This window comes from Propithecus coquereli, unplaced genomic scaffold, assembly GCF_000956105.1.
Source record: "Propithecus coquereli isolate 6110/MARCELLA unplaced genomic scaffold, Pcoq_1.0 Scaffold77, whole genome shotgun sequence".
NCBI lineage: Eukaryota > Metazoa > Chordata > Mammalia > Primates > Indriidae > Propithecus > Propithecus coquereli.
The window spans coordinates 2097741-2109697 of record NW_012153840.1 but is presented as its reverse complement, the minus strand read 5'-3'; the positions used below and the strand labels follow the sequence as shown (position 1 = coordinate 2109697).

Below are 11957 nucleotides of genomic sequence, written 5' to 3'. Positions count from 1 at the left end.
CTGGGCCTGGGCTGCGAGCTCACAGCCCGTGGCCTAACCCTCCACCAACCCTGCCTCGCAAGCAGAGGAGCCCCTGGCACACAACACGGGGGCCGGGAGTGGCATTCAGGCCCTGGGGATTCTGGATTGCTGCACCCTATAGCCCCCCAGGAACCCCCGTTACACACAGAGATGTCCAAAGTCTTGAACAGGCTGGGGAAACTCCCGGAGGGGTGGGGGGCGGACACCGGCAGCTCCCCGTGTGGCTTTGGACAGATCATCCACTGGGGCTCAGTCTCCCCATCTGCTCAGTGCGAGGTGGGCTAGGGTCTGGGGTCTCTCCAGCCCAGTGGTTCCAGGTTGGGCACCCCCCTCTGCTGGGCACACCCTGAGGCAGAGCTGGGGAGCTGGGGTTTGGGATCGGGCTGGGCACGGCTGCCCCTGGGTGGCCATGGGCGGTACTGCAGCAGCCAGGGCTTCCTCACAGGCCCTGCCCCCGGAGGGCAGCGTCCTGGAAGTGCATTTCCTGGGACACGCCACCCCTACACGCTACCCGGTGCCCAAGACACCACCACTGTCAACACAAGACTTCAGGTTAAGCACTGCCTTCCAGCGCCCCTTCCCGGGGGAAGAACATCAGGGTCCCTAACACCCTCCCGGAAGGGGCGCAGGAACGAGGCATGGAGGGTGCTGGAAGGGAGGGGCTTCAGTGCAGCTCCAGAGCTCGAGCCCCGCTGGCCTGGTGACGGACGGGGGACCTCCAGTCCTCGGAACATGAGACAGGGGCCAGCTGTCCCAAGCCAGGGCCCTCCACCACGAGGTCTCAGCCCCTCAGGGCCCTCAGCCTCGGCCTGCACACGACCTCTGGGCCCAGCCTGGCAGAGGAAGCAGGTGGAGGAAGGAAGAGGCCCAGGGTGATCCAGGGACCAAGAGAGGTGGTTCCTTAAAACTCTTCCGGCACAGAGTCTCGGCCCCATCACCAAACACCCAACCCCCGCTGAACCCCCCCGCCCTCGCTGAACCTTAACCCCTCGCTGAGCGCCAACCCCTTGTCTAGCCCCCAGCCCTCTCTAAGGCCCTGGACTTCCACCTGGCTTTGAGAGACCCTGCCAGCCCCTCGCTGGCCCCTCAGTGGGCCTCACCCAAGACATGACAGCTGCCACCTGAGAGTCCGCCCCAGCAGCCAGGACACTTGGGCGCCAGTCCGTAGCACCTGCCTCTTTTCTCAGGCTCTCTCCCCTGCCCCCGCCGCTCCCCGCCCTGGCATTGCTCCTGAGGCCCCAGGGCACCATCTGACCATGTCCCCCCACACCCCTCAGCCCAGCCTCCGCTGAGTCACTTGTGGTTATTTTTCCATTTTCCGGTACGGTCTGGCCCCGAGTGGCTCAGGGATTCTGAGGTCACAAGTCCTGGAGTGAACCTGTCACTCCAGGCCCTGAAAATCCCAGCGTTCGGCAGCATGGAGGTGGGGATTCTAGTGTCCTCACATCCTCAAGCTCTCAAATTCATTTTGGACGTGGAATCTGGAGAGAAGGAATCTTTTCCCAGCCTGCACCCCATCGAACTCCCACCCAGAACGAATCTCTTCTCATGCAGAGCTCCCAGGCTGTGGCCCATCTCACCATCTCAAGCGATACTTATCGCCCTGGCCAGCAGGGAGCTCCCCCGGTGCTGAACAGGGTCTTACCATCTCTGTAAACCCAGTCCCAGCACAGGGCCTGCTCATAGTATGTGCTCAGTGAGCGTGGGAGGAATGAATGAATGAATGAACGAATGTTTTCTGTGTATACAACATGTGGGTGCCTCACAGTCTGGGCAAACAAAACAGTCCCCTCTCTAAATACGCAAGTTAATCCAACTCCGAGGCCCCACCCTTCCAATCACAGGACATTCGCTGTCTCAGGGCTTCCCCCTACAGGTATGTACGAGCCGCCTGGGGCTGCTGCTTCAGACATGGTTATCTTGGCCAGAAAATCAGCCAAGCTAGCGTCACCACAGTAACTCAGGCAGTCTGGGCCACTGGGGTAATGGCATCCTCTGACGGGCTGGTCCCTGCACGAGGGGCTGGCCCCAGCCGTGCGCACGCCGGAGGCAGCTCCCGCCCTGCCTGCTCTTTCCCAGCGAGAACAGCTTTCTCCTGGCTGCCCGAGGGCACAGTACAGGCACCTCCAGGGCCTAGGGCAGGTGCTCAGGTTGATCCACAGAACATTCCCGAACTCCGGGTCAGCCCTTCATATACCAGCTCACATGAGGAGGGGCCGCAGCCAGGGCCCACGCACCCATCAGGGACCGTGGGCACAGCGCCGGGAGCCCAGGGTTCCTTTAGCGGCCTACAAAAATGTGTTCATTTCTTCGAAATCGATAGGAAAAAAATGAATAGAATCCAAACTGGATTACATTCATCTTTGTACCCGCACAGCCATAAAACATTTTTAGTATTTTTTGCTGGAGGAAGGGACCCGTGAAGGCAAAAGTGCCCCATGACCAGGTCATCTCAAGCTTTCTTATGAGAACCAGATGCCAACAATAACAATAGTAACAGCAAACACTCCCACAGCGCTTACCGTGTGCCAGGCACTTCCCCAGCAGCCACAGGAGGCAGGTAGCATTTTTACACCCACTTTATAGAAGAGGGAGTAGAAGCACAGAGAGGTTGAGCCACTAGCACAAGGTCACACAGCTTGTACACATGTTTGCGTACATGTTTGAATGTGTGGCACATGGCTCTGCATGTCTCTATACGTAACTGAATGCTTCATATGTGTGACTGGTGTGTGCATGTCTGTGGATATGGAGGTGTGTGTGTGCATTCCTGTCCCTGTTTGCTTGTGTACGTCTGGTCATGCACACGGCTGACATGCGGGCTAGGAAAGTGCTATATCTCTCTGAGTGTAAATCAACAACTCCCACGTGTAGAAGCCCATTTAGTCATTTTTCCAGGTTGATCAAGGGACTTGATTAAGGAAACTGAGGCCCAAAGAGATTGCCCAGGGCCTGGGGTCATCCAGCCAGTCACAGACCAGGCCTCCTGCCTCCTGCGTCTAGACCCTGCCAGCTCCCAAGACCTGTCACCTCAATCCACATCTCTGCTTGTGGTGTCAGTCCCCAGGCCAGGGTGACCTCTGCAGGGTTTGGCAACCACCATCTCTGAGTCCGAGGTGGATTGGGCAGTAGTCACAGACCCCTGTATCAGGATCAGCCTCTAGAATGGAACAGAAAGGTCCCCGCAGCCTGAGGTCCCCAGATGCCCCAGGACAAGGGGCTGAGGTTATCTCAGTAGGACAGGCCCCCCCACCCCCACGTACAGTTACACCCCCCGTCTCTGTATCTTTTCATTTTTACTTATTTATTTATTTTTTAGAGACAGAGTCGCACTCTGTCACCTAGACCAGAGTGCAGTGGCACAATCATAGTTCACTGTAGCCATGAAATTCCTGGGCTCAAGCGATCCTCCCACCTCAGCCTCCCAAGTAGCTGGGACTACAGACATGTGCCACCGCATCTGGCTAATTTTAAATTTTTTTGTAGAGACAGGGCCTCACTATGTCACCCAGGCTGATTTTGAACTCCTGGCCTCAAGCAATCCTCCCACCTCGGCCTCCCAAAGTGCTGGGACTACAGGTATGAACCACCATGTCTGGCCTGTATCTTTCTTTTAAAATCAAACTTAATGATTTTTATATTACCAAAGTAATGTATACTTGTTTTTAAAAAAGAATTTAAGCTGCATAGAACTATGTAAGTTAGAATCCTCCTTCACCCCCCGATAACCATCTTTAACCAGGGGGACACTTTTATCAGGAGACAATTCCTAAGGTGATGGGTGGGCCCAGCCCAGAGAACGACTTCCAAGGACTCCGGATGAGTAGAAGGGAAGAGGAAGGCAGAATCTGAGCAACCAGGCTCAAGTCAGGCCTCGGATTTCATCCAACTGGATTAAATCAGATGCTCCAAGGGATGAGCTGGCCCCGAAATGCTGGCGGCTCTGGCTAGAACTTCTGTCACTCAGTGCTTTGGAGCCACCCCACGTGCCACAAAGTCAGATGTGCCACTGAACTTGACATTCAAGTCACAGACTCTCAGGTCTGAAAGGAGCCTGAGAGTCCATCTGGTCCTATCCACCCATTTTAGAGACAGGGAGACTGAGGGGCTGACAACTAAACTGGCTGCAGGAGGAAATCTGGCCAACCGAGCACCTGCCGCTGAGCCTCAGGCCCCATGCACAGCCCGGGAGCAGGGACGGGAGAGCCCAGGCCAGGCCAGGTGAACGAGGGAGAAAGGAAAAGGCAGGAAGCAACCTAACAGCACTATAAAGACAGAGAAGGACACCGCATGTCTTAGCAGTTTGAAGCCCCCGATTGGTGTTAGAAGCCCCCCCTTTCAAAGCCCAGCTCTGTTGCCACCCAGCTGTGTGGCCCTGGACGGTCACTTACCCTCTGAGTCTCAGTTGCCTCGTCTTTAAAGAGAGGTTCATAGCATCTATTAACACTTCGTGTTGTTGGAAGGGTTAGGTAAGACAATGCAAGAACTACTGAGCGCAATGCCTGGCACATAGTAAGTGCCCAGTAAATAACTAGAAAGAATAAGGTAGGGAGAGAGAATGAGAGCACACTATAAGCAAAGTCGGGGGCGGGGGCGGTTGCCAAAAACCAGTGCCGCGCAGTTTGCTGTCGCAGGATATTTGGGAAATCCATGCTTCTGAGCTAGCCCATCTCCTGTCCAAGTTAACCAGTAACCACCCAAGGTCAGGGAAAGAGCCTTATCAGAACAGGTTTCTCTCCAACGGGGGCTTAGCCTTGACCAGGTGGATTCACCCTTCTCCTGCTTATAAGTGTGCCCCTGCCCACCCTGACGGCCAGTCGGTCCTGAGCACCCGCACCATGTTGGGCATCACTGTCCTCACTGCGCTCCTGGCCTGTGGTAAGCGATGGGGCGGCCTCCGAGGACAAGGACAGGACCAGAGGGCCCTCTGCTCTCAGGAAAGTTCTTTAGGGTCCACCATGGGTTCCGATGCTACTGACCAGCTGTGTGTCAGACGAGCCTCTTCCTGCTCGGCAATTCTGCTTCCACGGCTGCAAAACAGGGACAATGATACGAATGCCCAGGTCGGGAGGGGGTTAGCGATGGGGTGTGGAAAGCACCGAGCAAGGGGCAGGGACACAGCAGACGCCCCATCCTGGGTTCACTCCAGGGACAACGGGCCTGCCTTTCCCAGCAGCAGCTCTTCCCTGGGGACTCTGTCCTCCCTCGTTTGATGGCATTCTCCCATATTAGGAGCCAAGGCACTTGGCTTAAATGCCACTCACTCACTCTCTGCAGGACCTGAACAAGTCACTTCACCTTTCTAAATCTCATTGGCTTTTTTGGCAAACGATAGCACTTGATTAAGAGTCCTGCCAGCTAACAATAACAACAACAGTAATAATAGCAACTCCTGATTATTGCATGTTTATGATGTGCCAGGCACTGTGCTAAGCCCTTGTTGTACAGGAGTTAATTTGATCCTCAAAACAACCTTGAGAGAGGCCGGGCGCGGTGGCTCACGCCTGTAATCCTAGCACTCTGGGAGGCTGAGGCGGGCGGATTGTTTGAGCTTAGGAGCGTGAGACCAGCCTGAGCAAGAGCGAGACCCCGTCTTTACTAAAAATAGAAAGAAATTAATCGGACAACCAAATATATATAGAAAAAATTAGCCGGGCATGGTGGCGCATGCCTGTAGTCCCAGCTACTGGGGAGGCTGAGGCAGGAGGATCGCTTGAGCCCAGGAGTTTGAGGTTGCTGTGAGCTAGGCTGACGCCACGGCACTCTAGCCCGGGCAACAAAGTGAAACTTTGTCTTAAAAAAAAAAAAAAAAAAAGCAACCTTGAGAGGTAGGATCTATTAATACTCCCATTTTACAGATGAGGACATTGAGGTTCAGTGAGGCTCAGTATCTTGCCCAACATCACATGGCTGGTTAGTGGTACAGGACAGACTTGTGACCACTCCACACAGCTTCCCAGCCACGACAGTCTGGCACTCTGTGGATTTAATGCTCACACGCACGCACGCGCGCGCGCGCACATACACACAAACACGCACACGCACACTGCCATCATACAGTGGCCTAAACAGGGACAGAAGAACAGGAGGAACACAGGCACGCCCGGGCACTCACACACATGCCAGCCTCAACACGTTAAGCATCGTCTCTGTACCGGGCCTTTTGCTACACTCTTTATGCAAGTTGTCTAATTTAGTTCTCAGGACAAACTCACCAGGTCAGTGCTATTCCTCCCATTTCACAGAAAGGGAAGCTGAGGCCCAGAGAACCAGGTGGTGTCCCAAAGTCACGTGGTAAAATATGAACCCATGTCTGCCCGCCCCAAAGTCTGTGCTCTTTTCACCTCCCATCCCACCTGCCCCTTCCCCGGTGGGGAGGCCACTCACCTGCACTCGTCCCCTCCTGTCTCCCCAGCCTCCGGCTGCGGGGTCCCCAGAATCCAGCCCAACCTATCGGCCAGGGTGGTGGGAGGAGATGATGCCGTGCCCCACAGCTGGCCCTGGCAGGTAAGCCGCTGCGGGGGTGGGAGGCAGGGACGGAGAAGGTGGTGGGCTGAGGGGCCCTGGGGACCTGTGGGCTGACACGCGGCCCTTCCCCACGCTCCTGCAGATCTCCCTCCAGTACCTCAAGGACAACACATGGACGCACACGTGCGGTGGCACCTTGATCGCCAGCAACTTCGTCCTCACTGCTGCCCACTGCGTCAGGTGAGCAGGGACAGTGCTCCAGAGGCCTGCGGTCACCCTGGGGCGGGGGCCTGACAAGCTGCTCTCACTGAGCATCTGCTACACACTCCAGGTGTGGGGCTAAGCAAGCTACATCCAGTAACTCCGTTGTTTGTTTATTCGGTCAACGAGTATTTCTTGAGCACCTACTAAGTGCCAGGAAACACAGCAGTTCAGACAAAGTCTGTGCCCCATATTCCAGCGGAAGGCAGAGCAACAGACAATTAGACAATAAATACATATCAACCTGAGTTGTAATGAAGAAAAATAAGGTCGGAAGAGGACAAAAAGAGCAAGGGGGCTCTATTTTAAATGGGCTAGCCAGGGAGACCACTCGGAAAGGGGACACTTGAGCAAAGACCTGAAGGAAGTGAGGGAGGAAGGCACAGATCTGGGGGAAGGGAGTTCCGGGGAGAGGGAACAGCCCGCGCGGAGGCCTGGAGGAGGGACCCGGTGGTTCCGGGGAGGGAAATAACAAGGAAGCCGGTGTGGCAGGAGCACAGTGTGCCAGGGGAGGGCGGGAGGAGGTGAGTTAGAAAGGGGACAGGTGCCTGATGACGCAGGGCAGCGTAAGGACTTTGGCTTCGACCCTCAGTGAGATAGAGCTGCTGGAAAGGGTTTTGAGCCAAAGAGGGTCACAGGCCAACTTACATTTTAAAAGACTCACACTGCTGGGTTCAGGACAGATGGGAGGGAGGCCGGAGTAGAAGCAGGGGGGCAGGCAGGTGGCTGTCGCGATGACGTAGGCAAGAGGCGGCGGGAACTTGGATTCGTTTATTCTCGCAGCAGCCCTGGGAGGCAAGTTCCATATTACCTCCACTTCACAGATGGGCCAGTCGAGGCACAGGCTTCCCAGCTGGGGGAGGCGACGCTACAGCGTGAACCCAAGGCCCTTGACTTCCAGTCCTGGGTCCTTTCCCCGCACCCCGGGAAGGGACAGTGGGGACAGACATTCCCTTTCCCAAATGAGTCCCATGGCGGCCACAGGGCTGGGTCGCCGAAGCCCTGAGTTCCCGCTCTACCTACCCCACTGGCCAGTGGGGGCAGGAGGCCGCCCTGACCTGGTCCCCTTTCTCTGCCCAGCAACACCCTGACCTACCGCGTGGGCCTGGGGAAGAACAACCTGGAGGTGGAGGACGAGGCGGGCTCCCTGTTTGTGGCTGTCGACACCATCTACGTCCACGAGCAGTGGGACCCCTTCCTGTTGTGGTGAGTGTCCCGCTGACCAGCTCCCGGCCCCTGGGGACAGCGCAGAACGAAGGGTCCCTGCGACGGACGGAGCTGCACAGCATGCCCCGCCGTACCTGGCCCCCACCCTCACCTGAGCCGCCAGCGGACGGCTCTGTGCACGAAATGGAAAACGCTAAGCAGGGAGGACGCCCCTCCCGTCCCCCGCATTGGCCAAGGGTCTCCGGAAGGTACACAAGGAGTGAGACCCCCGAGTCCGCCACGGGGTCTTTCCAGAAGCTGAACCAGGACTCGCCTTTACTGAGTGCCTACTGTATGCACACATTGCAATGGGCACTTCATATGCCATCGTTTATTTAATCCTCCAGCAGCCCCAGACGAAGAACCAAGACCCAGAGAGGCTAAGGCGGACGTCCCAGGTCACACAGCCCAGTGCTGTCCTGTCTAAGGTTGCCAGCTTTCACTCTTGGAACATGAAAGTATCTCAAACGCCATCTGCACATGTCGCTCTTTTATCATTGTAATTTCCCATTTGCTACAGCTTCATTTCCCATGGATACATAACCAGCACTGGCTCTGAACGCTTCTGCCCCTGCGTCCCCTCTGTTCACCCTTCGCCACATGGTGACACATGCAGAGAAGCACCAAGGTCGAACAGGGCGGGCGATCGTGTTAGACGGTGAATCACTCGTGCTCTGACATCCCCAAAGGCCAACGAGAAGCTGGTGGTCGGGATGTTTACGGAGGACCCCTGGCCACCCTCGGCCTGACTCCCAGCTCACAGCCTGAGCCTCGGGGCCTCCTGCCCACTCACCCTCTCCGCTCTGGGTTCCAGCGATGACATTGCCCTCATCAAGCTGGCAGAGCATGTGGAGCTGAGTGACACCATCCAGGTGGCCTGCCTGCCGGAGGAGGGCTCCCTGCTGCCTCAGGATTACCCCTGCTACGTCACCGGCTGGGGTCGCCTCTGGAGTGAGTACAGCCCCTGGCAAATCCCGAGAGCCTTCCTGGAGGAGGCAGCACGTACCACCTACCTTTGCCCACCGCTGTTCCTTTTTGCCTAAATATGTTCACATGGTTTTAAACTTTGTAATAATAACGACTAACATTTATTAAGCACGTACCATGTGACGGACACTCTAACAAGCACATAGGAGGGGTGTTATAAGGATTAAATGGGTTAGAATTTGTCTGGCCGGGAGTGGTGGCGTGAGCCTGTGCTCCCAGCACTTTGGGAGGCTGATGGAGAATCGCTTGAACGCAGGAGTTTGAGGTTGCTGTGAGCTATGACGACGCTACTGCGCCCTAGCCTGGGTGACAAAGCGAGACCCTGTCTCAAAAAAAAAAAAAAAAAAGAGTTTGTCAAGTGCGTAGATTAGGGCTTGGCCCAGAGCGAATGTATATAAATAAGCTAACATAAGCCTATGTGAGGCTGGGGGTTAGATCCTATGCTATACCGCACGCCCAAACAGCTCCCAGCTGAATTAAAAGTGAAATGCAAATAAATGAAACTATAGGAGACTTAGAGGAAAATGCTGCCAATAGTCAGGAAATCTCAGGTGAGAGAGACCTTTCAATATGTGACACCAAAGGCAGAGACCTACAGGAAAAGAACGCCAATTAACGCCCCAGAATCCAATGTAAAGACAAGTGCGCAGTTACTCCTTCAGGGCTCTGCGTGGGCGAGCTCCGCCCCCGCCCGCTGCCCTTCCCCTGCCGCCGAGGGTGGGCTGCACGGGCTGGTTCCTGCAGGGGTAGGGCAGGTCGGGCTGGGCTGGGGCCCCCCTGCTCACCGCCCCCACTCTCTCCCCAGCCAACGGCCCCGGGGCCGCGGAGCTGCAGCAGGGCCTGCAGCCTGTGGTGGATCACGCCACGTGCACCGGGAGGGACTGGTGGGGCTCCGCGGTGCAGGACACCATGGTGTGCGCTGGGGGCGACGGCGTCATCTCAGCCTGCAGCGTGAGTGGCCAGGCCCTACACCCTGTCCCTACTCCAGGGGGCCGAGTGGATGGGGGCAAAGGGGCACGCGACTGAGCAAACCCTTTCCCTGGGAGGAGACTGAGCCCTGCTGGACCCAGCAAGCTTAGGCGGAGCCCGTCACCTTGACCCACGTCCATCCGGACACTGTGGTGAGAGGGTGAGAGCTGCACGTGAGTATCTGCGTTCAAGTCCCAGTCCCACCACTTACTAGCTCTGTAGCCTTGGGAAGGTTGTTGAACCTCTCTGAACCTCAGTTTTCCCATCTATAAAATGGAGCTATAGGAACCACTTCACAGGGTTGCTGTGAGGACTAAGTGAGCCTAAAGGACGTAGAAGAGGCTTCGCTGGCGTCTCTGCACCTGCTCCTTCCTGCCATGAGCTCCACCAGTCTAGGGAAACAGGGGACTTAGGGAGTCTGACACGGAACCGTGAAACAGGGACTGTCCCGTTGGCAAACACACGACCCTCTCGCCACTCCCACCCTCCTTCCCCACTCCTCCAACACGCCTCCCAGCATCCTCGCTTCTCTGGGCAGCTCACAGAGTCTCAGAGCTGGTACTGACGCACAGAGTGGGTTAGCACCATCCCAAGATCACACAGCAAACCACGAGCTAGTCCAACTGCCCCAGGGCCTCCCAGAACGAGGCCAAGGCAGCCCCAAACCACGTTTTGTCTGCCTCGCTCACCAGGGGCAGAGTGAGGCCCAAACAGGGGCTACTGAGGCTGAGAAGCCAGCCCACATCCCCCGCCCCTGCTTCCCTTCCCTCTGGGGCAGGCCTGGTGGCTGACGCCCTGCCGGTCTGGTGCAGGAGGACTCGGGCGGCCCGCTGAACTGCCAGACCGAGAAGGGATCCTGGGAGGTGTTTGGCGTCGTCAGCTTTGGCCCCGGGCTGGACTGCAACACCTTCCAGAAGCCCACAGTGTTCACCCGCGTGTCCGCCTACATCGACTGGATCCACCAGGTGGGTGCCGCCTCCGCGCCCCTCCCTGCGCCTGCCAGCTGCTCGGCGCCGCGTGCCTGCTCCTGCGCTCGTTCACGCACTGGTTCACCCAGCACGGACGGAGCACTCACGGCGCGGGCCTCGACTTGGGTGCGGGGAGCACAGCCCCGAACTCCTCCGCCCATCCCTCCGCTGCCTCCCGCGAATACTTACGTCCCCAGCCGGGCACCACACCAGCAACCCCCGAAACTGAAACGGGGCCCCCTGAGAGCAGGGCCCAGCAGAGGAGAGGGGCTGGTGTGGATGGCCATTTGTCCTCTGGAGGGTGGGGACACAGAGGGACACCTGGGCTGGTGGCTGTCCCACTGGGGACCGGTTGTGTTCTGAGCCCGCTTTGCACAGTGGGCTGAGACCCCTTGGACAGAGACAAGGCCGGCTGTGCCCCCACAGACCCACCCTCCTAGCAGAGCCATGTGATGCTCAGGAGGTGGTGCGCCCTAGAGTCGCTCACACTGTTCTCTGTTCCTTCAGAAAATGCAGCTGTGATTTGTCCTTGGGAGCCGCCGCAGCGAGTCCCCGCAACGACAGTAAACCTCCTTCCCTCTCAGGCTGCCTGGATTCTTGATTTGTGCCTCGCCTGTTGGTTCCTGGGCTCTCTGGGAGCTGTTGCACCAGGGATCCAGAGAGAGACCCCCCTTAGCCAGGCTGGCTGGCCTTGGAAGGAGCTGCTGGGGGCATTATTGGGGGTGGGGTCCCAGGAAGCCACTCCATGTCGCAAGCTGGAAACACATGAGACCCTGATCAGATCACTCGCTTCTCTGATCCTGCCTCCACAGAGAGGCCTGGCGGGTCCTCAAGCCCCCCAGCTGCAGGTGGAGGATGGGGTCTCCTAGGGCAGCCTCCCCAGCCCAGAGAGGCCAGGCCAAGGAGGATGCCCAGAGCTCAGGGACAACCACAGGCTCCCTGAGGAAGGAGCTTTCTAGCAGGTCCCCTGATCCAGCACGGGCCCTGTGGCTGCAGGTGGCCTGGGCTCTCTGCTTTGAGAAGCATACAGTGAGCCCTGACCCACGCTGGTCCCCAAGCTGGGCATGTGCGGGTGGA

General features: G+C 57.4%; 1 protein-coding gene across 1 annotated transcript; it reads left to right on the top strand.

The window, feature by feature from the left end:
- The first annotated feature begins 4796 nt into the window (after positions 1-4796).
- CTRC (chymotrypsin C (caldecrin)) lies at positions 4797-11472 on the top strand. Its single transcript, XM_012662512.1, has 8 exons — positions 4797-4899; positions 6437-6528; positions 6632-6729; positions 7831-7956; positions 8771-8907; positions 9749-9894; positions 10725-10877; positions 11388-11472. Exons 1-8 carry the CDS (start codon positions 4860-4862, stop codon positions 11400-11402), a joined length of 807 nt encoding a protein of 268 aa, XP_012517966.1. The 5' UTR covers positions 4797-4859; the 3' UTR covers positions 11403-11472.
- The last annotated feature ends 485 nt before the right edge of the window (positions 11473-11957 follow it).